The sequence below is a fragment of the Anarhichas minor genome, unplaced genomic scaffold, assembly GCF_050575085.1.
Source record: "Anarhichas minor isolate MPS153535 unplaced genomic scaffold, ASM5057508v1 ptg000028l, whole genome shotgun sequence".
Classification (NCBI taxonomy): domain Eukaryota; kingdom Metazoa; phylum Chordata; class Actinopteri; order Perciformes; family Anarhichadidae; genus Anarhichas; species Anarhichas minor.
Genome location: NW_027466474.1, coordinates 10,831,073 through 10,858,186, shown reverse-complemented (window position 1 = coordinate 10,858,186; position 27,114 = coordinate 10,831,073). Strand labels below are relative to the sequence as shown.

At 41.8% G+C, this 27,114-nt stretch overlaps 2 protein-coding genes across 3 annotated transcripts; both read right to left on the bottom strand.

Annotated features, from left to right (window-relative positions):
* Positions 1 to 1,079: 1,079 nt before the first annotated feature.
* kif3a (kinesin family member 3A) lies at positions 1,080 to 10,569 on the bottom strand. 2 transcript variants are annotated; one of them, XM_076103322.1, is made up of 17 exons: positions 10,414 to 10,569; positions 9,615 to 9,888; positions 9,228 to 9,372; positions 8,547 to 8,631; positions 8,271 to 8,376; positions 7,691 to 7,830; positions 7,343 to 7,540; positions 7,065 to 7,239; positions 6,885 to 6,983; positions 3,962 to 4,118; positions 3,659 to 3,839; positions 3,351 to 3,461; positions 2,996 to 3,121; positions 2,776 to 2,829; positions 2,570 to 2,638; positions 2,317 to 2,447; positions 1,080 to 2,061 (listed from the first exon to the last, which is right to left on the bottom strand). In XM_076103322.1, exons 1-17 carry the CDS (start codon positions 10,417 to 10,419, stop codon positions 2,013 to 2,015), a joined length of 2,106 nt encoding a protein of 701 aa, XP_075959437.1. In that variant the 5' UTR covers positions 10,420 to 10,569; the 3' UTR covers positions 1,080 to 2,012. The 2 variants fall into 2 exon arrangements, with proteins under 2 accessions (XP_075959437.1, XP_075959438.1); XM_076103323.1 differs by lacking the exon at positions 10,414 to 10,569 and adding an exon at positions 9,979 to 10,070.
* Positions 10,570 to 11,710: 1,141 nt separating this feature from the next.
* sh3rf2 (SH3 domain containing ring finger 2) lies at positions 11,711 to 25,134 on the bottom strand. The gene is given in 12 exon segments (XM_076103532.1): positions 11,711 to 12,290; positions 12,431 to 12,735; positions 12,890 to 13,176; positions 13,274 to 13,521; positions 13,751 to 13,921; positions 14,091 to 14,212; positions 19,195 to 19,593; positions 19,779 to 19,802; positions 19,804 to 19,869; positions 20,720 to 20,815; positions 22,023 to 22,307; positions 24,703 to 25,134. Coding segments are annotated over 12 exon segments (2,616 nt in total). The 3' UTR covers positions 11,711 to 12,109.
* Between the last annotated feature and the right edge of the window lie 1,980 nt (positions 25,135 to 27,114).

Sequence of the window (27,114 nt, the reverse complement as noted above, 5' to 3'; positions counted from 1 at the left end):
TAATATACTGATTTACATATCTTGTCATTGAAGGACCAGCACGCAAAGATCAAAGACATATCACCATATTCACAATCATGTGTGGTATGTTGGAAACCATTTCTAATTATTGGGATTATTGTACACATGACGTTTGTCTGACATAGTAGATGTAAACTTGCATGGAACTTATGAACTGCTTAAGATGAAGCTCAGCTGGTTTCTTCAGATTGATTCCGTGCTAACTCCAACATGTTCAATGCCACTACTGTACTAATTGTGTCTTTCTCTTCACAGGAAAACTTCTTCTGTAAGGCTGAGAAGGCTCTGAAGGAACTCCCAGCATCATATCCAGTCCATGTATCAACCCTCGACCGTCTGTTGGACCGGTACACGGTAAAGATAAATTCAATGTGATTGAACATGTGTTCAGCCAGAATGCATTAATTAAATGTCTAATTGTTACTCTATAAAGCTTCTGTTCCAACAATGAATATGCTCTTTAATGTCAAACATCTTCTTCTTCACTTTAGTTTTGTGTTCAGCTAAATCTTTGAGCGCTTAAAACTGAAATTGTCATAATGATTTTGTTTCAGAAAGCAAAGAATGTCACACACTGTCCTCTGAAAACAACCCAGAAATGTGGCATACAACGATTTTTGGAGAAAGTCAAGATTTGTTCAGAAAGAGCACTGAAGAACTATAAAAGAAGACATCCTAAATAAGTTATTTCTATTTATTGTGAAACATAATATTTATTTTCCTACATATCTTATTTTTGTACTATTTGTATTTATACATCAATAAATTATAATGGCACAGTGGTTTGTTGTTAAAGTCTGTTTCTTGTGCTTATGTTTTGGGTATGAGCGATCCATCATCAGTGTTCAAGTAAAAGTCTCCGGTTAACCAGTAGCAGCAGTTTCACGCTGAAGAACAGTGAAGAACGCTTTCAGGTTTACACATTTTACAACAGTAGGAAACGCTAATAATAATAATAATAATTAATAATACGTGTTCATATAACCTTTTTTAAAGCAACAATAAAAAACAGGAATATTGCCAATGAAACTGGCAAAGAGCAACAAGAATGTGAGATAAAACGTGTAAAATAATTTAATAAATAAAATATCCAGGGGTTTGGTGCATGTAAACATTTGACATACGTTATGATACAAAATAAAAGTCAGTTTGCATCTACAGAACATCATAAAAAAAAGATCTCCACAAAAACCTCATACTAGTGCAATAAACTAAGGCAAACAGTATGTATGGTGAATATCAATATAACACAAAGTGTTCTGACCTTTGAAGAAATAAAGAGAGAGGACTTGCTTAGATTAGCAGATGGCACTAACACATGAGCTGGCTGGCATGCATGGCCCTACGCTTCTGACCTCAAGAAGAAATGGTATAATGCACTTTACAGTTACATACTTGATACTCCACACCCTGTGCATGTGAATTAACACCCTTAATCAGAATTCAATTACAATGTATTCCCATCAGCATGGGCTGTTTAATATGAATCCGTTTCTTACATAGCAGGAAATCTGTAATAAAGACGTTACAACTCAGACGGTGCGGTATTCGTTGCAAAACTAATTTCAAAGGGGATGAATGCAGTTTATAGTTCATGTTTTAAACATCTTTTTTCAGAGTGTCAAAACCAAATGTGTTGCATGTGAAACATGTTTATTGTAAATTTATCCGTGATTCTATAGAGATGCTTAGGTAAAAGAGCTATAATTGAACAGAAGCTGCTGCCAACAAAATGTGTTCCAAAGCTACATCACAAATGTTGGACATCCACAAAGAAGTCTTCCACTATAAGACAAACAACAGGTCCTCTTGGCCAAGAGGTCTTACTCCCGTCATCCGTGCAACTCCGTCACATTCCAAACCATACCAGCTATACAGTGTATTCAGATAACCTTTTAAATAATGTTCAACAATTCATTCTTCAGACTCGACTTCTTTTCCTAAAGTAACACAAAAGACACGGTGAAACGAAGCTCTCCGCTGTGCCGTCTTCACTGCAGCAGGGATTCGATCACAGCTTCGGGCTTTGCGGATCGTTTCCTGTGTGAAGATAAATACACGATAAGTGTTATCAACAACCTCAGAGAGCTTTCAGCGTTCTTATTTCTCAGAATAACCATGTTTCCCGTTATCATGATATATCACGCATATTATCAACATTCTATAAATGAATCATCAAACACAGCGGCGGGACAGCCATAACTAATAACTCTTCGGTTTACTCAGAGGAGTATTTGATGTTGTGGAACTCAAGTTCACTAAAATTTGACTATCTTCGTGTAGAAAGTAGATTACCTTCGGCCAGTCTTGGGTCGGCCGCTTTTGCCACTTTTGGAGGTTCTGGGTCTCTCTAGTTTCATCAGTGACTGCCGCATGCTCTCCTCTGTGTAGGCCAGATACACATGGGACAGATCCACCTCAAACGGCTGCGAGAGGCAGGGACAGAAGAAGACAGAGCTCAACAATACATCGTCAAGGTGGGACAAGAGAAAAATATCAGGAACATCAGTCATTACACAAACAACAATGTCGGGCAGGAAAAACTCACATCTTTTTCTTTTTTGTCTGGAGCAGGGGTCTGTTTTCTCATATTGTTGCCAGTGTACGCCACGCATTTCTGAAAGACACGAGCTACAGTTCAAAGACACACACTGCTGAGAAGTAGTCCTGAACTCACGAGTTTGCGCCTTTAGATTGAATGTCCGTCGAACTGCAAACCACAGTGTGTGCATGAGATATGCAAAGTGAGCTCACCAGCTGCCATTCTCCGATGTCTTCATTCCAGTGCACGTAATTTTCTATCATCTCCTGCACAGAAAAAACATGAGAAAATATTAAAAACTAGAAGCAAGGAAGGACATTGTCACTTTCATGCCTCTTCTTTGTGTGTACCGATGATCGAGGGAAAGCATACAAGTCGTGGGTATTTAGGTCAAAGAGTCGTAGAGCTACACATAGAAGTACACATTCACACCTGGTACTCCTGGGGAATAAAGTTGTCTATGATGAGCATTTGGAGTCGCAGCTCTCGACTGAGCTGGCGAATGTTCTCCAGGAGGCCCTCGATCTCTCTGTGATGCTCTTGCTGTAGATCCGCCATCTAACCGACAAAACACGACAACCACAGTGGATCAACTTCTTTTGTTCTCCTGATCAATCAAGACCAAATTCAACCATAGGTTGAGTTTCATAACGTATCAATTTAAGCTCCGATTTAAAAAGTATTTCATAACATTTTCTATAGGAATTAGGTGACTCATAGCAGTCTACACACTATACCGCCCTGCTGCCCTGACAGTGTTATGATTTCTCTTTTACGTTCTGCTTACTTCTGATTTGGCAGCCATCAGCATGGTCCATACTTTCTTCAGCTTCTTGGTCTTTCCTTGAGCCTCCTCCTGCAGACTAGTGTACTTCTCTTCTATGTCCAGACGTTCTTGCTGTTTGAAGAGGGAGAAGGATCACCGATTATGCACAAACAAGCAAGCTGTAGTCTGTGGTCCCGACTGTGAAAAACCTACATATATTAAGGACAGAAGTCAAGATAATGTCTTAAAACTGTTTTTACTACTAAATCAGCTGATCCCGCTATTGAAGTATTGGGTAGTGGGATTGGTTTTTGGACATTTATTCATACCTCTTTCTCCTCCAGCTCCCTACGCAGCTGTTCCGCCCTCCTGCGACGTTCTTCCAGTTCACTGTTGGACTCCTGCAAAAGCTTCTCCTGCTCCTCGGCCTTGGCCAGGAGGTCCACCCCACCCACAATTACCTTCTTCTCCAAGGCCGACAATTTATCCAGCAGGAGGTGATGCTCCTGCCTAAGGGGTGAGAGGAGGATCAGGCATTGAATGAGTGGATACCATATTACCACAGCCAGTAACAATTAAAGAAGACGTTGTAGATCATTTGATTCGTAGCATCATGAATAACAAAGACTCACTGGGCTTTAAGAAGGTCCTTCTCCCTCTTCTCCAGCTCTGCTCTTGCCTTGTTCCTCTCCTCCTCCTCCATGTCCAGCTTGGCCTCCAAGGCCTTTCTTTCCTCGTCAATCTTTGCCTGCATCTCCACCATCTTGTCCGGGGAAACCTTCTTCCTCCCTTGAGAGACACAGGGATCCACGGTGTCGTTAATCCACAGGTTGTTTTAGATCTTCTTATACTACGTTACTTGTCAGTGTATAGGTTACAACGATAGAAATGCAGATTAATTCAAATGAATGTCCTAAGAGTGGGTGCCAGTGAGAGCCAACTGCTCAAAGTTCTGTCTTGCTAATGCACAGTGAGAAATTATTGTTAGTGCAAGAAAATAAGGGAAAGTATATAAAGCGCAAGATTCGTTAAACAACATGGCGGCTATGAAGATGGACAGCAAGAGACACATGGGTGGTAGTCATATATGGACAAAACAGAACAATGTTAACAGCGATTATATAAGCCTGTTATCCAGTTAGTCACAGTTAGTGAAATAGCCACTGAAACACACGGTGGCCATCTTGGTAATTTGTGCGAGTAGCGACACCTGTGCTACAGGACAATGTAGATTCTTACACCAACCTCTTTCTTCTTGAATTAAGAGGTGTATAGCAAGCCAGACAGGCGGCATTTTGCACCAGGAGGAGGAGAGAGAGAAACAAAGAGCAACACATTACAGAGTGATCTTGAAAGTCTTGTGACGACAGAGTGGGACACCACATATGGGACACGGAGCGGGAGAAAGACGAGAAGTCTCAGCAACAATAACAACATGACATAGGAGTAGTGACAGCGGAGAGACACGAGGCAAAAATATATATACAAAACATCGCTTATGAAACATGATGTGGATGAAGTTACAGATTACACAATACAGCGTGGCGGAGGTGTAACCTGAAACTGGGGACATGACATCATCATGCAGAACTATAGAATGTTAAAACTGTGTTCATTTCGGTCATGCTTGGTAGAAAGTAGGAGAACATTAGATTGTGTCAATTCTTTGGAAGGATCCGTTCAACAGCCCCAGTTAAAGTCATGGATCTGTCCCAAGACATCGTTATCAAAACACCGGGAAGCTTTGCTATCACTTTCAAAAATATTTGGGACAAGAGTGGGGATGTGGGCTGTGAGAACACAGGAGTGGCACAGACACGTTAAGCCCTTTTCACACATGCACTGTAATCCATGAACGCAACTCAGGACCTTTAACAGCTCGAGTGTCAATTAAATGGACAATATCAACACGAATATAAAGTTTATTTACTTTGGTTCAATAAAAAACCTCTTCTGAATGAATCATGATGCAAACTAGAAAGAGGTCACATAGCCGTGCTGCTTTTATCCAAGGACAAGAGGAGAAAGAGCGACTGAGACAAAGACACAATAATCAATATGGGCAGAGAACCGCATCCCAAGACCAACAGCCACAAACTTTAAACTTTATTAATTTGTGAAAAAAGGCTCCGCCCCTTCACATTCATGCCGCTTAACTCCTTCCGCTTTTACCTCTCACAATGGAAACCCTTTACATATACAGTGAACGCTGCAGCATATGGCACATGTCAAATGCTGGACAGCAATGATGTAATTGACGGCGCAGAGAAAGTGACCCGAGTAGTGTCCAAAAAGGTCTCTATATAGTCCTCTACATAGAGCTGCCTAGTAGAATAGTGAATGGGTGAATAAGTTTATGTTGTGCACCAACTACACCAAAGCACATGTGTTGTCTGTGAAACCTTCCTGGCTATAACTCAGATTCTGATCCGAGTGTGCAGCAAAACACTAATAATGTCCAAAATAACTTTTTACCACTAGAATCTGTTTTGCTAGTTTTCGACATGTACTGAAATGAATAGCTAATCTCAACAAAAGGTAAATGATGATGTTAAATTCAATCTAATTTTCATGCAGGCCTGTTGTATTATGACTCAAGCGCACCCATCTTCAGACAGTTATGCATTTTTTCACAACCACTTTAAAGAGGAAATACTATGAATGACGGAACAGGAAGGAGAACCCACTCAGAAAACCACATCCATACAAACGCAGCACAAACACTCAAACACATCAATCAAGCTGCTCTCCATTTTCAGCTGTCATTCAGAAACACGACACAAACAGAAAACCTGTCCAAGCTACAAACACCATGCAAGCAAATCAGGAATAGTTTTGCAGTAAAGCAGTCTGGTCATATTTCATTGATGATGAAATTGATGAGGAACAGGAAGCTACGGGGTGTTTTGACAACTATTAGGGATACTTAAGCACTGCCTGGGGTCAGCAATCAAACGAGGCAGCTGCAGGTGCTGACATGCAAATTGCAGATACAGCACCGTACTCACAGAAGCTGAATGCCAGGGTTATTATTAATTAAATATCTGATACCGCAGTATTGGAAAGAATAATGACAGCTGGGAAAATCTATAGATATCAATATAAAACATAGTGGAACACGGCCTCACCGCCGGAACATTAGTGTCAGTATTGCAACATAATGTATTGACCTAATCGTGCTCGTTTATCTTTTAACTTTCCACTTAAAAACAGAAAAAGGGGTAGAAGGTGAGAATACGAGGGAAACTCCTGAATGAGGAAGGTGTTATGTTTATGGAAGCCTAACTGGTGACCTAAAAGCAACTTCAGCTTCATGATCAGCTGATGAACTGAATGCTGACTCATATCACAATTAACATCCTTAATCTCCAAGAGACTAAATAAGAGATGTGCAAATGTTACAGATGTATATCCAACCATTTACCAAAAACACAAACCACTGAAGGAAATAAACTCTGCCCACAAGGCTTATGAAGATTGCATCATAAAATGTTCAGTCATTTGCTCTGATGCGCAACTTGCATCTGCATGTGTACATAAATGACAAATTCTCACCTCTTTTTCTCCTGCGGCCTTCTCCCGCCACCCCTCCTTCATCGTCACCTTCATCCATCTCCTCTGATCCACTGCCCTCTGAGCCAGAGATCTCTTCACCTAGAACAGCACAACAACATTTAAGAAGACAGTCTTGGGGGGTAAAAAAAAAACCTCCAAAAAGCATGATTCTTTTTTTACCTTCCACCAGTTTCTTCTTCAGCTCCTCAATCTCCTTCTGAAACTGGCGCAATAGTGCATCCTTAGGGTCCTCGTTGATCCTGGCTTTGTTCTTGATGTTTTTAGCCCTGTTAGCATAGCGCAGGCTACTGATGGTTTCATCATAGTTATAGTCTGCAGGACCTATATTTGCACACTGGTGGAGAGAAGTATGCAATTTAAAAGTCGAGTATGGTAAATTACGTATGTGTTGCTTACATCACATCGCTTCTAGAGCAGTTTTCAAGCTTTCACTCTACCATCATGGTCTTGGAGTTTCCTCCTAATGAATCCTGCAGCAGACGGGTTAGCTTAGAGTTCCTGTAGGGCACGTGGGTGCTCTTGCCGTCCACCAGGGCAGAGATGACGTTGCCCAGTGTGGAGAGAGACAGATTGATCTTCGTCGCTTCCTTTAAACGCTGACCCGTGGCTCCAGTCTTGCCCTGTCTCTCCGAGCCCTGTAAGGGGGTTAGGGTGGAAGGTGAATTGGTGATAGTGAGATGGATTGTGGACGATAAGACATACAGCATGGTTGCATCTTTGTGTCATCTCATTTCCGAGGAAGTAGTTTAGTTTTACTCAGAAATCTTCTGGCCACAGATACATACGGCAAGATCAACCAGATGAAGCTTTCCCATGCGGACATGCTGGTTTCCATCCACACCCTTCTCACTGCACTCGATGGTGATGGTGAAGATAGCGTGAGACCGGGAGCTGTGTTCATTCATGTTCGTTGCGCCGACAGACCCTTCACATCAGGAAATAGAATTTAATCAAACAACAATACTCATACAAGTATGTGTGATAACTTACTTATGAACTATAAAATCTCATCTGAAATTCTATTTTGTTTTGGTCGACAGTTATCTTTGCACATTGTATGAGCATTTTCTGACAACTGACAGCACAAGTATGCACAGGTAGACTTTGCACATTGCTTAACAGTTTGCACGCATTGCATTTTAAATTAAGAAAAATGTAAACGCATATCGAGTGTATATAATGCAAGAAAATTGCTTCCAGAAGCCTCTTTAATGTTTGCCTATGTTTCCATTTTTTGCAAGGAAGGTACTTCTCACGGTCTGACATGTGTGGTTTTACTACACGTCGCACAGATAAATATCTTGTACAATGTTAGATTTCGTGAGTATCTATTTATGTCTTCATAATGTCAGTTATTCCGCTTACGGTTTTTGTTGCCCAGCGTCATAATCCTGTCCATGTCATCGGCATTGTTCACGACGTAACCAGAGAGGTCTTTGATATACACGCCAACATCCGGTCTTTCTTTCACCTGTGATGAAAAATGGAACAGTTAATACAAGCAAATCTATTCAGCAGTCTTCTGCAAGCTTCCTGTTTGGAAATATGACTGTAGTGCCCTTTATGACAGATCCTCCAAGACCATTTTGATATGAATCACTGAACTCAATGTTTGAGTGTTGGTTTGAGGTATGACTTTACCTCTAGCCTCTGCAGTTGGTCCTTGCCCAACAAGTCTCGCACTTCCTCATTGTAAATCTCCAGATACGAAACACGAACCAAAAACCTGTGGAAGTTAAATGTGTGTTTAAGGTCAGATAAATGCTGAAATGTAAAGCTGCAAATGGCAAAACAGGCTTTGTAAATAGATCAATCATGACACGTGTGCCTCTTAACAGGAACTCGGTTTACATGAAGCCCTTTATTCTGCTAATAAGACCAAAATAAAATGAAAAAGCCTCCCATAAGCAGTCTAATCAGAACAAATATCTGAAAGAAATGAAATGAATTTTCAAAAAGGGTGGGCTGAACTTTCATAATCCCTTTAACAGATGAAAATGTGTTCTTAAAACGCTTCGTCCAAATACTTTGTACTTTCTTAATATGCATGAGCTCCCTCACTTGTTATTAACAACTTAGCCTTTCTCAAAACCAAAGCAGTTTACCAATAATAGTATCAAGCTCTGTCCAAAGATTACTTTATGTCAAAAGATTGCTTGCTAGTGGAGTGTGCATATTGGAAAACTAAACAAGACACCAAATATTTCACTTAAATTAACACTGATTTACACATTGGGAATCGTCAGTTAGACTAATTATGTGCGTAGACAAAATATGTGTTGCTGATTTTACTGAATGTTGGCCGACTGATTGCTTTCTTACCTTGTGTCACCCTCTGCCTTGGCAATGTGACCAAACACATGAGCAAAGGAGTTTGGGATTATCCCTCTGAGCTCTGGCACCGCTCTCACACCCTCCATGGTGAATGTTTTTCCTGTGCCAGTTTGCCCGTATGCAAAAATGGTGCCTGAAATGGACAACAGAGCATAAAATCCCAGTTCTATTTCCAGTATAGACTATGAAGATTTAAGATCAACTTATTATCAGTATTTATTATATTGGTTAATAATGAATGAGGATTTGATTTAATAGAGGTAATAGTGTATGTTTGAGTGTCTGTATTGAAATGCCTCCAACAGTTGATTTAGTCATTACACTGAGCAATGGTGTATTAATAAAAATAATAATGAATGTTACATTAAATTGTACCATTGTATCCCTCTAATACGGAGTCAATGATGGGGCGGGCGGTGAGGTTGTAGACGTCCAGTTGTTTGCTGTCTGGTCCAAACACGGTGTCAAACGTGAAGGACTTCGGGGGCTCGTGGGGAGTCTCCAGCTTGTTCACTGTTATGGTCCCACGGATCTCGTCCACAGTCACGGCCTGTTTGTGACTCATCATCTTCTCTTTCTGGTTGAAGGGACGACATCTTACCACCACCTTGACGTTATCGTTGACCTCCTGCTTCTCAAGCTTATTGCTCTGAAAAACAACGGGCCATAATAAGAGACAGTAAATCGTGCTATGGGGGTGTAACATGAAGCTAAACTATGCAGTGACAATTCACCTTACAATTCTAGTGAACCAACATGGCAGCTGTCAGTTTGCAGCTAGCTTAAATGGCTCAGTCAAAACAAAGCTAACTAGCTAACGTTAGTAGCTTCACCGTTATCCGCCGTGTGCTGGGTTGCTAGGCAGGCACACGCTAACGTTACTAACGTTGAAGATAACGTGAGCTAACTGACGTCAGCTGACTAGCACAAAAAAAATGGACAATAGCAAATTCTGAAAATATAGTGTTTTTGCTCAAACCACCACGCTGTTGACATTTGTGCTAATTGATTTGTGGTGACTGGGAAAAACTAACGAAGTGTACAATGTCCTTGTTGGAAAGTGGTAGCTAAGCTAACGATGCTAACCGGTTAGCATCACATCAGTGCGGTCGGAGGAAGGGAGGAACCCCTTTGCAAACAAAACAAAAAAATGCAAACAGGCACGTCGACTTACCGGCATAGTGATAAGGCAGAAGGGCAATTATGATGTATGTATAATGACAATTAAATGTGTGTAAGTCTTTGTTCATTTGTTATTCGTTATCCGAATAATTTCCAGCGCTGTGCCCATATCAAAGGCTCAACATCCGATAGCTTGTTGTCAGGTCTGTGTCAGAATGCGCATGCGTCCCAGGGTATGGTGGAAGGAGGGAGCGGGTCTTCGATTGGTTGGTTACAGATACTGCTGCAGTATAAGCTACTAAATGGCCTCGTTGTGTTCAGATATTTAATATATCGGGGACATATATAGACAAAGGTGGGACGTTTCAACATACATTTACCGTCGCACTTCGGCCTACGGTAGATGATTCAATTCAGTGCAATGAAATAGAAGTACAGAGGTACAAAACTCCAAAAATGAGTTGCTGGGCCACATTGACCCCCACTACTCCCACTCTCTGTGCATTGTGTGACATTCCTATGCAAGAACTCTGCATGGCCCCACGTTTAGAATGTGTTAATTTGTTTGTACACACATTCAGTGTGCACAACACTGAAATGAAGGTCTTGATACTAGATTTTGTCTAGCGTTAGGCTGATAAATAATACAATGAGTCAGGCTGATAACAGCTTATTGCAGCTATATCAGTATTTTGTACTGTATATGTCAGCAGATCAACAAATTGCGGTAAAGCTGTCTCAAAGAAATGCTGCTGTTTATTTTAGGAACAGTGTCTTCTTGACATAAAAGAAGACATCAAATAATACATTTTTTTCAACTGTAAAATGTCCCACTCAGTTCAATTCTTAAACAACAAAATATGTGTTTCTGTAAAGAATTTAACATAAATAGATACGACATAAAGAAAAACAAATCATAATCAATCACGTTAATATTGATATTTAGCCTTGAAAATCCAATATCAGTCTGGCTCTAATTTTGACAAAGGGACCCTCTTCAAGACAAAAATCAGGTAGGACCCAACTTAAGCCCTTTATTATCTGAAGTAATGTTGTGCTTTAGAGGCACATATTCCCAATCACTTTTTTAGGTCTTTACATTACCGCCAAGTAATATGGAGTGGTTAACTCGTCTGCAATACTAAAATGGTTCTTGCAAGAGTATTTAAACATGCTGCAAGAACAGGTAGGCCTACTTTTGCTTTATTTATATATATCTTATTTTGCAGTTGAGGTAAAGAATGCAGGACTTTTACATCGAGGCAATGGTTTCGCCGTTATGTTATTGTTGTTAGTTAAAGGATTATAGTTTACATCTGAAGTGAGACACCAAACTACAAAAGTTCTGGACGTATAGTTTATTACCACATAAGCAGTACATATATTTCACCTCATAATTTCTCTAAATATAGTTTGTTTCTTTGTGAGTTTTGACAAAGGCACTCACCAATGTGTGTAACATGGGTATTGAACAAGGAACAGTCATTAGATGGGATTTTGTGCAAAATCTTATAATAGTACATGTGTAACAAACATGCACATACGTTTAAGAACACACAATATATCTCTGGGGAATTTCACCACTCTCATATGTACGCAGGACAAAAATAAACACCTCCTTTAAAGGATTGTCAATGGCAGTATTAACCCTTGGACCTCAACCCGCATCTTGTTGTTCAGGTCAGTTAAGTCATTTGGCAGTTAAACGAATGATATATAGACATATACATAACTACAGTACCACACAGTCAACTGAGCCTCTCGAGGGCTTGAAAAACAATGCTGTGGAATAAGCCTGTCTGCCCACTGCTCTCCTGAGTAACCAGAACTCGTCCATCAGGTCGAGGTCTGTGGACGAGGACGAGGTCTCCTTGAAGCAGACTGAGCTCGGAGTCCGTCTGGGCTAAATGCGTTGTGGTCACTCTGTGTCTGGGGAAAAAAAAAGAAGCAAAAGTTGCAAGACGTTTTTGTCCAGTACATCAAATCGATGAAAAACTTTCAAGTCTACATTGTCTGCCTGTTAATCAATATGCTTTTTATTCTGAAGGACAAAGACAGATTCAACGTACCTGCTGGGGCTGAACTGAGCGGGCACGGCTGAGAGCAACGGCTGTGACAATATTGTTTTTTGCGGATTAGAATTTAGATCAGAGATGGCACTTTCTAGGCCTTTCCTGAGAATAGGAGCTTTTCCTTCTTTGAGAATGATCCCCGGTCCGTCTCTTCCCAGCGTGAGCGATGGGGCCCATACTTCTAACGGAGGGGGGCCAGGGCCGCAGTTGGAGGGATGGTGATTTCCTGGCGACCAGGAGGAGGTCCGACGTCTTGGAGGAGGGGAGTCTCCATCTGTGTAGAACCGCACTGACTTTGCCGGCTAGGGGAGTAAAATATTTACTGTAAGGCACATGCAGAACAGTGATCCTACATTTCAAAAGGATCAATAGTATAAAACCAATGCACACAGAGTACTTATCTTTCGACAAATGCATGCTCATGCCTCTCGCAAGAAATCATCAGGATGACATTACCTTGTCTGCATTATTCTTGAGTGAATTGGGTCTGACTAGAATTGAGTGAGGCCCATGGGTAGGCTGTCTGTCATGCTGATGTGAAGCAGTGAAGTCCTTAAAGACTGCAGCAGCACAGGGCGCTGCCGACTCCGTCATCCAGCCCCGAGGTCTGACAGAGTTAGAAAAGAAGGTGCTGTTTTTCTTCCTCTGCAGGGCAGGTGAGTAGCCGGACGCCTGAACTTGTGAAAAGTGCTGCGACTTGGATGGGACGTTCAGATTGGACGTATGGGAGAAGTAGTTTGACCCTGAAAAAATATTGAATAGGCCGTCATTGACAATCTGGCTAAATCTCTTTAATTTAATCAAGCAATTAGAAGGTGGATGTGGTTGTTTATCACTCACCTCTGTGAGGGTTAAAGATGCGCCTCACAGTGTCCCAACCTTGTGAACCTTGTTTTCCAGCGCCAGTGGATGACGTTGCATGCTGCGCTCCATTTGGCACAGATGAGACATATCCTGTTGAGTATATCGCTCCATCAGAGTTTACCCTATCAAGAGCGAGGACCGCAGCAGCGGGTTTCTTTCCGGCTACTGTGTTGTACTGTGAGGACGCATTAGCTGCTTTGGTCTCCAGGAGTCTGGCCGAGGTTCTGCAGTGAGGCAATGAGACGCTTAGTACATACTGAAGCACCCACAGAACATCACTTGATATACTGTAGTTAAAAGTTTATTTGCACCAAGCTCAGTGTTTTATTTTTGTTTCATGATTCATTAAAATGTGCGCATGATGACACGTCGTCCCGCCCACACTGAATCACTGTCTCAATCCACATGTCATTCAGCTCCCACTTCCAGCAGTCAAGGGTCACAGCCTCTCACCTGAGCACAGGCGTGATGTAGTTGCCGGGCAGAATGCCCACTTTGCCCGTTTTGAGCGATAGCCCACGCAGCCAGCCTTCATTGAACTTTCCGTAAACTCCCACCATCTCTCCTTTCCTCAGCTCCAGCTCCTCAGGCCGTCGTGGTTTGTAGGAGTACAGGACGGCACACCTGAGGGGTCACACAGGGGGTTTGTCTATGTGACGATTCTACAATTTGTATATATTATGACACCTTTTTAAGGGTATTTGAGTGTTTCTTGTCTCTGTTTCTAGTCATATCTTGCGCCTGCGATCTTACATTATCATATCATAATATAATGTTGAAAACAGTGACTCACACGCTGATGGAGAGCTGCTGTGTGGAGGAGTTTTTGCTGTCTGCAGAGGTCGAGGACATTTGGGGGTTCACCAGAGCCATAGAGATGGCGGGTGGAGCGTCACTGGTCATCTTCTTCTCACTCTGTTAAGAGATGGATACAGATTTATTATCAAATGGATGTCAAGTGGTTTTGCATGCCACATTATTCAAGAGTGTCTTTTATTTCTGTTTGCAAACATGATTGCCCAAAATTGCCCCTTAAGGGACGAATAAAGTATTTTGAATTAATTTTAATAATTCGGCACAGCTGTGCTTTTGAATGCTAACGTCAGCATGCTGATAACATGTTGATGTTGAACAGGTATAATCTTTACCATGATTACGTATATCAATGTGTAATATATTTAGTTGTCAAGATGTTTCACTAAAAAAAACAAATTATCAAACTGCTGGGGGCGCTAGAGGGAAAGTCAGGGAATCAGCAGAGCCACAAGCATTCAACGTCTCATATTGAGATATTTCAGTGTGGACCAAAGTGGTGGACTGACCAGAGAAGTCTGTGCTACAAAGACAGTAACTATCCACTTGATTTATCTAACTTAGTCTGCTGCCTCATACCAACATCAGATAAACTTTGGGATTTATTTTAGCACGGAACAAGTTTTGAGTTTTTCGTCCCCCATCACTTCCATCGGAGGAATGTTAGGAAAGGATCTCTTAATGGCAGGAGGAATGATCACGCAAGCAACATATTGGTGTTTTAATGATGGCAGTGGAGAAACTGTCTAACTCCCATAGGTGTTCAATTGACATATGGTGACAGTCAAGGACATCACATATGATTTACGTCATTTTCTTGCTCATCAAGTATTCAGTGACCCCTTGTGTTCTCAGGTCTGTATATCATTTATGATTTGTTGGATCTTCTTTCTAAATGCTTAGTTTAAGCTCCAACTTCATTAATACAGAAAATATGGTGTATACATGTTAATTAAAATACAGTACAGAAAAAATATATATTTTATGGCCTGGAAGACATCTTTTGCATTTTATTGTCATAGATCTGAGCTGCTTTTTTTAAAGCAGAGAAAGGCTTAAAGTCAGCAGGCTGTGAGTCAGACCTGACACAGTCAGCAGGGAGGGACACTGAGGTGTGTCTCACAACCGTTAACACAGTATGAAACCTAATCCCTAATTATTTAATTGCTATACTAACGTAATTCTTATTATTACCATTACAAAAAGCCGTAAATAACTTCCCCAGTGCTATTATCTACACAGTGACGTCTACAGAGGGTTGGACTATTTACAGCACTACCACTCAACTAAAGCATTAATGCTGGCCTGTGGGCCTGGGGTTCCCTCTTAACAGCATGCGCCTGGATCCTGCAGCTCTGCCACCATTGAGCTGCATTCACACTCTACCTCAAAGAAGCACAAAAGAAGTCCTAATCAAGAGGCAGCCATTGCTTTAAGCACAGCCTCACTTGTCAAAGCCAGTGCTGTGAGGCAGAAGTAAAGCGAGATAATCTTATGATATAATGTCCTGAAGACATGCTGGCCTTACATCATATACAAAGGACAGTATGGACGAGCATTACTGTCATCTAAAGTTGTTTCGTCAATGAGTCTTTTGTGACACTCGCATGACGTTTACACTAAAAGCAACTTCCTGAAGAAAAGATAACTTCCTGTCTTTGCTGAAGCAGCATGAAGGACAGAAAGTAGAAGACATCCTTATGTGCAATTGTTCACTATGTTTTAACAGCAAAGCACTGACATAGTCTTAAAAGAAAAAAGCCCAACAACTAGTTTCTTCATGCATTAAATCATTTACTTTGTGTCTTTTCTTGTTTTGATTTTTTTTAGATACTGCTTCAGTTATGCTGCAGTCACGCAATGGCCAGGTGCAGTGACTGAGCAGTCGCACTAACTATATTTACGTGGAGAGAGTAATTCTGCTATTAGTCATGCAGGTAATAAAGTCTTATTTGGTGTAAATGGTTGACATTTACCTGCAGCCAGTATCCTTGCTGCCATGAATAATTCAATTAACAGAATAATAATGTCCACCTTTTGGTGTCCTCGTGCCAGCCACAACCGCATTTTAAACACTGAGTATCCGTAGATTTGGTCATGCCAGCTGAATGACGTTTTGCATCAGTTCATCAGAAGATGACGATGTACCTTACTAGTAATCATTTTCAGACCATGATGCCCCCTGCATGTAGGTAAAACAAATGTCCAAACTGTATACAGAACTCACAGAGGCCTGATTTTTAACGTTGCCCCTTTCAGCAAAAAACTAAAACATGCTCTAGTATCAGAAATCTATAGCCACTTTTACATATCTGTAACTCGTCTGATCACAAAGAAACAGACAGCAATATTTCCTGTTGAAAACAGTGAAAAAATAATCCCCAAATCCCACCCAAACAACATGTGCTATAAAGATTTGTAAAGCTCAAAAGTAAATAAAATGTGGTTTTGGACACAGACTAGACAATACTGTTTCTTTGCGACAAACTCAAACGCAAAATGTGCAAGAATGAATTACTGCACAATCTCACGTGTTTTAATGGTGAATTACGGGATGTCACCAAACTCTAGTAACCTTGTTCGAGATGAGCCAGTCCACCAGCGATCACCACACAATGTATGATCCCAGGGCATTATGGGAAACGCCTGGTTGTTCCCTGGTCCAAGATCTCACTGGATCAGGTGACTGACTAGCGACATCATATTGTGTAAAAAGTTTAAATATTTGGATTATATTCACATTCTAGTCACATGTTGCACTATAAAAGAAGCAGAAGCTGGGTGGAAGGAGTCGATGCATGCATATTTTATGCAGGCCTAAAATAGGTTATTAAAGATTGAGGTTTTCATGTCAGTATCACAGATGTACTGAATTTTTAATAAAATAATATTGTTGAATAAAAGCTTTCTATTTGGGATCAGGATCTATTCATTTTAAAGTATACAGTACTCTAGAATATATTCTGGGCAGACTAATGGCAATTGACTGAGCTTTTTTGCACTATGGTCGGGTTTGCAACTAAGGATTATTTTCAATTATTGACTCATTTGGCAAATATTTTCTTGGTCAACCAATTAATCTCTTGCTCTGTCAGTGAGATAGTGACAAATGCCAGACAATCCTGAAGCCCAAGGCCACATCTTCAAGCTGCATGTTTTGTCTTTCGACTCAAAGATATTCAACTTTACATTATGAGAAAAAGAAAAGCTGCAAATCCTCAAATTGGAGAAGCAGGAACAAGAGAATGTTTGCTTGAAAAAACACACAACCGTGCCAATATTCACACTAATACGCATCTTTTGCATCCACAGTCTGTGGGAAGAAACATCCCCCTGTGAAACAGTGGAGCCAGAGGTGAGAGCTGATGGGCTGCAGCTCTAAGAATAGCACACGCGCTGGCTTGGTCAGCGGGGAGCTCAGCTTAGGCTTGAGGGACAGAGCCCTCGGCTCCTTTTAAAAAGGGTGCGTGGCTTGTCTGCCATCACTGGCCCACTGATGTGAGAGTGAGTGTTACCTGCTTAGTGAAGAGGAAGGAGTTTGACGGCAGGGGAGAGAGAGAGGAGTCTGTTATGTAACCCAACTTCACCAGTGACTCATCAGCATGAGAGAGATAAGCAGACATACTGAGGGACTCTCCAAGCCTCCCACTCCCTCCATCTATCTCTCATTTCCCCCTCCCCCTTCTCCTTACTTCTTGTGTTTTGCCTTTTTTTTTGCAGCACACACATTTGGTTTTCTGTTTCTCTTCCCAGCTCTATGGCATCTTAAGTTCAGTATTTCCTCTCAACTTTTCCTCTGACTGTCTTATCTCTCCTATTTCCTACTTTTTTTATTATCTTGTTCTCCAGGCTCCTTCACCTCCCTTCCTCTCCTGTTTTTTTCTCCAACCTGCATGAGCATTTTTGTGCTCCGACATGTATAATTGCAGGGTAGAGCTGAAACTTGAATTGAATCAAAGGAAATCCTTATCTCAGGGGGCAGGGCAATTGGCAGCAGGTTACATTAAGCCTGGCACTGTACTCAGACACTAGCTGGCTGTGACTTAATGCAGTATTCACAGTATCTTATGACATAAAGGAATGCCAATGTGTCCGGCTGCACACACAGAATGGTTGATATGAAATATATCCTTCAAAACTTTCAAGCTAAGGTGATCAGAACTAATATTCTTCATCGTCCATCCAACATCCTGCCATGCGATACAGGCTGTATAAAATATGCAGCAGGTATCCTGTTGGTCACATGAAGAGTGGCTAAGCAATTCATCATGACAGCTTGAGATTAAAATGTTTCTAAATTTATAATCGAGAGGTTTCATTGATACCAAAGGTGGCCCCGAAAGAGCCTCAAGAAACTAGAAAAACTCTACGAATAGTCGGTTTCAAGAGCAATAGAGAGTCTCACACACTCTTCTTGTGAGTAGTTTAGACGACATGATAGCAGTCAAGGCAAGCTCAGCTGTTCAGTATTGTTGTGCTTCTTTAAAGTTATTAGAAGTACTTTTATGAGGCCTGTGTGTGTTTTACACTTAAACCCTCATCATTCTATCAAACGGTAAAGTCAAAGGAGCTTTCAGACATAATAAGATAACTACACAACGTCCCTCAAGAACTATATATCCCTGAGCTGAAGAAACACACCCTGTTAGACCGCTACTCATCTATGAGGGGAAACCCTGGCTTCTGTCCCAGAACTCTTGATTAAAGACCTTTTCAGAGTTTCGGTCCACTCACCTCCAGTCCTCACTCCTTTCATATCTAGCCCTTTTCCACATCTGTGTTGTCTTAATCATGCAGCAGACAAAATAAGGGCGATGCCTCTCTCTCTCATTCATTCCTGAAGCTTAGTGTCATGGCTCTCTCTTTGCATCCCTGAGAACAACTTGATCCCTCAGTGACTCAAACAAAAACATTGATTTCGTCATGCCTTTTGCCAGCCACATGTTTTCTGTTAAAACCAATCACAGCAAACAAAACAAAGCCAAACACAGTTGAGCTCAAAGAGGAATCTGATAAACCTGGGAAACGTTATCACATCATCACTATAGTTTGCATAAAGGCAGATACGTTGGCACACGACTCACCTGTAGATATCTGTGTGTGGAGTCAGAGTGGCGTCTAATTCGCTGAGAGTTCACTCTGGAGGGATGAGAGTGGCCCCGGGCGGCAAGAGTCGCAGAGAGTTGGTGTGGCTGACCCCGGTGTCTGAAGTTGTTGAAGGTGCTGATGTTGGTCGTCTCTCCTTTGGTAGCCGGGTAAAATCGGATAGTGCTGGCTGCGGGCTGTTTCCGCTGGTTGGAGAGGGGCAAAGCATTGATGACGGGTGTCTTCGCTGGGAATTGAGGGACTCCGTAATGGGTGGTCCTATTGGATATGTCAGTGGCCTTGTCTTTGCCCCCACTCCCAGTCCGATGGTGAAAGTCTGCTGAGTCACTCCCCCTCCGATGCTTTCCCTCCAGCAGTTTGGCAGCCACTGAAATTGGCTGAGAGAGATGAACACAGAAAGAGAAACCACAGTGTAAAATCAGGATCAATCCTAACACAGAGAATAGTCAATCCTCAGCCAAGGAAATTCTCTCCAACCTGCGACTGGCGCCTGTCAACCTCTGGTCCTGCTCATCAGCGAAACGGCTGTCTAAATACACCCACCTATCTCTACTCCACTCACCCCTACAACTTGTTGGACAGGCGGGCAAGCAGGCAGGAGCATAAGTACCAGCCAATAAGCCAGGGAGGGTTGACTGGTGCTGAGAGAGAAGCTGCACAGACAGGCAGGCAGGCAGACAGGGTTAATGCTTTCACTCCCCACAGTGATGTGCCGTTATGCCACCCAAGCAAAGAAAGCTTTACTGTGTCTTCACGCCTGGCTGCACGACAGGAGGAGAGGCTCAGAAAGGAGATGGGAGAGGAGAGGAGAGGAGGACGGAAGAATAGAGTAAAGAGGTAGAAGAAGACGAAGAGCACCACTGAGGCGGGGCTTTAGCAGAAGACACGGGTGGACAAGAGACGGAGAAGGCGTATGAGGAGGACAAGACTCATGAGAGGAGGGGAAGAGAAACAAAATATCAGGTAAACCTCTGGCAAAAAAAAAACAGATGACAAGTGAGGGAAGTAAACAAGAAGCGATTAAAGGCACCACATCAACCCCACTGAAGCACAAATTACAATTTCCCCCGGGCACGGATGAAGTTAATTCCTGGAGGCAGAAAGTACAGAGGAAAACAAATGACAGTCAGCTAGCTAAGCAAGCGCTGCCAACCTGAGTAAGCCACATAGTCACAGACTAATGAGCAGCTGCAGACACAGCACGGCTTCACAGATTATCTCTCTGCCTCAGCACTTTGCAGAGCAGGAGTGACATTTGCGGATGAATCAAAGATTTGAATGAAAATCAAGGTAGCGCCCCGCCAGTGACCTGGAATTAATGACATCCAGCGACGACATCTATTCATTAAAGGAGCTACACCATCAGACCAAGGTGCCAAACGGCAGGTGTCAACCTTGATCCCGGAGGAAAAGGCCAAGATCCACATTCAAACAATGAAGGAAGGGACAAAGAAAGAAAGAAAGAAAGAAAGAAAGAAAGAGAGAGAGCTCAGACAAACTCACTTCTATATACTGCAGAGGGCAAATTCCAACTTTCTCCCCTCGCTTGGCTTCAATCCAGTGTTCATCCACCCGTCTGATGACTGTAAGGATGTCTCCCTGCAAAACCAGAAGTAAGAGACACACAACTGGACTTAGAGGAAGTAGTGAAAAGGTGAGAGGCAGAGAAACCGCTAGAACAAAAAACAACAACAACCGAAGAAACCAACAGGATGCCAGTTGCTTATAACAGAGTGTGCTCTCCCTGGAGACCGGGCACTCTCCGATGCACTACATTTCTCCTGCAGCATGTGACATCAACTGCCTTTGTGTGTGCCGGTCCAGTCCTTTCTGTGGACAGCCTCGCTCTAAAAACCATTTGACCATCTGCATTAAAGCTGAAAAAAAAAAAAGAAAACAGAGCGCAAGTGTGCTTTAATGGAGAGCACACACGTACTGAGGCCCTTACATAACTGCCTCAGAAGTCCTTCAGGGTTAGTAACAACCACAAGAGGTCTGAGCCTCCAGCTCCACAAGTCTCTCAAAGCAGCGTAAATAATAAAAAGTAATGATATTAACCCCCCCCCCCCCAAAAAAAGAAATCAAGCTAATTTTATAATTCATGAAACTATGACAAGTAAATGTTTTGAGAACTGCAACGATTAGTCGATGAAAGGAAAAAAAATCTGCCACAATTTTGATTTTCAAATAATCGTAGAAGTCTTTTTTTAAGCTAAGACGGTAAAACTTCACAAGTTCCAGTCTCCACACATGTGACTACTTTCTGATTCTCTTACTCTTCCATGACAGAAAATTGAATATCTTTGGGTTTTGGACTGTTCGTCAGACCAAACATCTTTAAAGACGTCACCTTTGCTCACTTATAATCCCAACGATTGCTTATTGACCAAACGATTAATCAACAAAATCAGTAGGTCATAAAATATTTTGGTATTTTTTTCCTCAATACATGAATGAAATGATCCATCAATTGACACCTTAGCACTAAGGTTTCCCCAGGTTAAGCAGAGGTGGTTAGCTACCCACATCCTGATGCATCTCGTCTTCCGATCATTCACACTGGTGAACACTAAGTGTGAAAAGTGTTAAAATTAAGGTGAAATAGCACCTTTGCTCTTTTCCCCACAAGGTTAACACTTCATTATTCTCTGAAGGTTAAAGTCAAGTGTAATCATTTTCCTTGTGCATTCATTAAAAAGAAGGAAACCCTGTGAGTGTTCTAAAAGATCAGGTCATACAAGACTGAACCCCCTTGACATTAAGTAAGCTTTCACACTGTGTTAAGTCAGCAGTTTGAGAGTCAGACCTTGAGGAAGCTGAGGCCATATTTACTGTCTTCCAGATTGCTCTCTTCGGGGTTAAAGTCGTGCAGCGCCCTGCAGAGAGCCTGAGGTTGGGACTGCAGCTGAGGCGTCGGGCTGACGGCCTGCAGCGCGCTGGCAGTGACAGACGCGCCGCCGCTGTCGCCGCCGTTTCCGTGGTGCCAGCTCTCATCCACTTTGTGTTTCTGTGCGATACTGTTTCCAGGCGCGAGGACCAGCTCTCCCGAAGAATCACCACGTTGGTTAAGCACCAAAGCTCTGAGAGCAAGCTGGAGGACAGACAAGAAAAGTCACACATCAGCTTCTGTATGTTCGAATGAAGTGGTGAATTTATCAAACATGATGATATACGTTTCTGAATATGTTGAAATCAATCAGTTTAAAGATGGTCTAGGCCGTGCTCTCTTTCAAAGATAAAAAAAAGTGTCTTTCCAGTGCAACTGCATTTTCAGGAGGTGAAATAATGCGATTTATTTTGTCCTTTACTTTGACAGTGACAAACAGCGACCGGGGATTTTGCTGAGATCGTTATTTTAGCAACAGGCTAAAATATCTGTAAAATGCTGCGGTCCAGAGTGAAAGTCACAGTCAGGTTTCAGTTTTATTAACAAGAGTGCCGGGTGACAAACCTCTGCAGGTTCTTAACAGATTCTGTGCTGAGCAGACATAGATGTGTGATGTTTTTTAGATATCATAAGCAGATGCGTTTACGATGACACATCCTTTTTCCCTTTAAAGCCAAGTATTGACTCAAGCGTTACTGATAACGTCTTCACACTTGTTCAGTGATGTTGAGAGAAAACAGCACAGGAACGCCCACAGATATTTTCTGCAACTATTATATTTCAAAACTTGTACGACTTTTCACAAAATGAATAAAAATGTAATTTCTCTCCACATTTTCATGTTTTGCAGGAAAAATCCCTGGCTTTTTCAAAGAATTATGCATATTAGGTCATTAGAATAATGGCTTTCAGGAATTTAAGTGTTGCAAATAATAAGACAGGTTCTAATAAACCACCTACATCCATCTACTTTTCCTTCTTGGTGTCAGGCTGAGCTTGCTTTTCATCAATGCTCATCCCCATAAATGTATCTACAGACCACATATTGTTGTTTCTTTTGAGGGAATTAATGAAACTTAAATTAATTAAATTAAATTAAATTAATTTAATTTAATTTAATTAATGAAATTTCATCAGGGAACTGATGAAATTATCCTGTGTGATACCTGGCCTCAGTGAAAGAATGATGGTGGAGGAAATTACAGTATATCGTTTTGCACTGGAGGTTTCTGAAGCACGCATTCAAACAGCAGAATGATCACAAACTCACCCTCGTGAACTTGGCTGCGCTTTTTGAACTCTGGCTGAACTCAAGCTACGGATCACAAGTAAACTCTTAAACGCTCGGAGCAGTTTATGCACAGGACTATGGAGAAGGCAGGTTTCTGTGCTTCTCATCACCTCAGAGAATAAAATGTCGGCATCAAATAAAAACTGCGAAATGATTTACTGACTGTGAAGTACCTTTATGATCCTTAGATCTCTGTTGGGTTTGAATTAGGTGACTGTGCAAAATAAGTTGCACAGATCTGCTTTATACAGATAAATAATGTTAAACCTGCACCAAAAAAGTGTTATTTTATTATTATCCATGCAGATTTTAATTCCTAATGTATGGTATACGCCTACCGCCCTGTATAGGTGTTAAAAGTTATGACAGAGCTCTCCTCAGTCGTGTTTGAGGAAGGAAACCATCAGGGGTTTTGTAGTTTCTTATGTTTCTTTATGATGCGAGAAGGAAATCTTCCTCCTTCATACAGGTTTGAGGAGCTCTCATCACTTCACGCCCCAAAGGAACACCGACGCAACCTTGGTCAGACGAAAACATTTAGGACGTGGTAGGTCAGATCACACTCCAGCTATATTAGCCACAGAATCCCATTCAAGTTTGGTGAGTAAGTTAGTAATTCAATAGGTCAGAGATGAGACACAAGGTCCTATTCAAAACATTCCAAGGAATGAATGAACGAGCCATTATAAGGATGGGAGAGAAGACAATAATGAGGAAATATACATTTCTCAAGAGTCAGAGATTTCACCACAATGTCTACACGGAGCTAGCTGTGTCTTTAACATGTGTGGGCGTATTACGACATTGTGGGCAACGTTGCGAATCAATGAGAAGGATTGCTTTATTGCAATATTGATTTTTTTTTTTTGCATTAATATGATGAAATTCTTTCTTTCTGGTATCTAATTTACTGGATTAGCAAAAACATTCATGTCTGGTGATTTTCTCCATTAAAGGTTTCCAGAAAACTTACCAACACAGTATATTGTGTTAAAAAATGACTGTATACATGTATACCGTGGGATGCCCTCGGAGGTCATGTTTGAAATCCAAAGTAAAGAGGATTAAATGCATTAACAATCTAAAAATGTTGGGCTGTGGAAAATGGGCAGCATTCAATGTTTAAATAAAAAATGTTCAACACTGTGTACTTTCTTACAGTAGACAAATAGGACAATTACAGTGGGTCATGGCCATTGAAAGATTGTGTAATTTACTGTAACAAAAACCTCATATCATTTGTCAGATAAAGTTATCACCCAAAGTTGTTCTGATATGCAGAGGATTAGGCCGGGGTCGTTCACTGACCTCATTGTGCCCTTGCTTGTCTCCGTGTTGACTCTCAAGCTGCTGCTGACCCTCCCTGACTGTCGAGCCACCCCTGACCGAGGGCACTGCGTAGCGGGCTGTATGTCTGTCCCTGCTGGGCCCCTGCAAGCCCTGGAGCCCCTCCAGGATCCGCACTAGCAGGACGTTGGCAGGAAGCTCCTCCACAGTCCTGGCTGGGACAGGAGCACCACACTCGGGGCAGAGCAGCTGGGAGTGGGCTGTCTCCTGCCTCTGCAGGCAGGACACACAGAACGTGTGTTGGCAGGGCAGGACCTTGGCTGACACGTCCAGTGGCTCATAACAAAGAGGGCATTCCAGCAAGGCACTTAGAGCCAGCTCCTCCATTTTAAAGGGGCCACCTCTCTTTGGGAGTAGGGCTCCTGCTGCCTCTGAAACAATGTAATCCACCATGCTGGGAGAGAGAATAATAACGAATGACGTCACAAGTTAATGTCAGACATTCTACAATGAATGAGTTTCAACATAAATGACCAAAGTCCTTCTTTACTGTATAAAAGGCAATAACACTAGAAGACGGTAACAACTTCAAACGTTAGATAAAGTCGAATTACTACAATAAGGCGCTTTGTAGTAAACACTGCTTGCTTACAGGTGTTAGCTCACCTGGCCGCACAGGTAAGCCAGTAACAGGAAATACCCGCACGGGATGAAATATCCACCACATTCGTCTCGTTAACACCGATTATAGAAACATGAGGTACTTACACATGTGTCTGCGGACCGCCACGGCAATATTTCGCACACTCCGGTTAGGAAATGCGTAACTTTTCCGCCGCTGTCGCCATGACGCACTTGGGCTGTGGACGGGACACTAGCGCTCAGACGCAGGACCGGCGCGTGAGCTTTACGTTCACCGACCAACTCGTCCCAAAATGTATGACGACACGAAAACCCCTGTGAAATGTAGGAATTTAGATTAAAACAAGCTACTAACAAGGTCTCAACCACAACTAGGCTCATTCATCTGGCTGAATCCGACTTCAGTGTAATGTCCGACTCAGTTAACCCTTAACAGCTGATCTGCTCTTAAATTTACAACATCTTTAAACACCGTTTGAAAAAATAATAATATATATAATAATGATAAGTAAAATAATTGTAAAAATCGTATATATGTCAAGACAATAGTTTAGGAATTGCTAAACACGATTTTAAATAATGATAAATATAAAAAGTTGTGAAGGGCTGTTTTACATTAAGTAGGCCCAAATACCGACGTTATTCTGTCGTATAGCCTAATAGTTTAGGTGTATTCATACATCCCACTATAATTGTTTTGTGAGTACCATTTTTGTTTTTTCAAATGTGCAGAAAATGGCAAATACAAGCAGAGCAGTGTTTACATCTCTGTCATGTGACATGGTCTCCCTCTGCTGGTGCATTCACTGACCAGCTCTGCAACTTTACCTGCAATTCACAGTCCACATCAAGCCTACTGGGAACTACTGAGCAAAGGAAAAGAACATTTACCTGAAATTTACATCGTATTATTCTTTGCTGGAGATGCAAAGCAGTTACTGATTGTTTTAATCACTGCATTTATCTATTTGCTTTATTGTTGTGTGGATTGCATTTGTAAGGTCCAAACCCCACATTCCCTTTCTGGCATCCCAAGACTAAATAATGTATCCATATTGGCTATGTACCGAAAGTTCAGGACATCTGTTTGAATTTTTTAAACAAGCATGAATCTTTCATCTCTTTCTTCACGTCAGCAGAACTCGGGGAATTCTAAAAATGTGCATACAGCTTTTACAGAGAGAGCAGAGAAAGAGAGAGAGATTGGCCATGACTTATTTACATGTTCATATCAATGTTGATACAGGCCCTTCCTCTCAAGCCTCTCACAGTTGAATGGCTTTGGCAGAGAAAAGGAGCCCAAACAGGACCTGATTTTAGCTCTGTCTGAATAATGTTTATTTATTTATTTTTTCTGAATTGAAAGTTAACTTCTTGATGACTGTAGAGCTCCCGTCTGTGAGTGATGGATCTCCTGTCATCCAATCAGAGATACAGAGGAAGGAGCGCACAGAGGAAGTCAGTGCATAAGTGCTTATCAGCTTCTTATAGCCCGACGGTCAGTCTGGCTTCCACTGAGGAGCCTGGGATGTTGTGGGATGAGGGCCTGTGTTTGATAGTTCTGATACATAGTCTATCTGATGGAGAGGGAAGGGTCTCCCCAGGGATGCCTCTTAGCTTGGTGTGCTGTCTCTCAGAATATCATGGCTTGTCACAAGTTGCTGTATAGGGAGGAGTGCCTTCTTCTCCAGCTTTCATGTTTTATTTAAAATGCTGTCTTACTCAGAGAGGGCTGCTAACTCATTGAATGTGATCTGTCTCAACATTGCCTTTCCCTCTTCTTTAGACTTT

Coding starts and splice junctions, on each gene's coding strand:
- kif3a (XM_076103322.1), bottom strand. Junction 9,373..9,614: donor CGTATTAGAGGGATACAATG/GTACAATTTAAT, acceptor TGTCCATTTCAG/GCACCATTTTTGCATACGGG. Junction 6,984..7,064: donor GAAGAAGAAACTGGTGGAAG/GTAAAAAAAGAA, acceptor GTGCTGTTCTAG/GTGAAGAGATCTCTGGCTCA.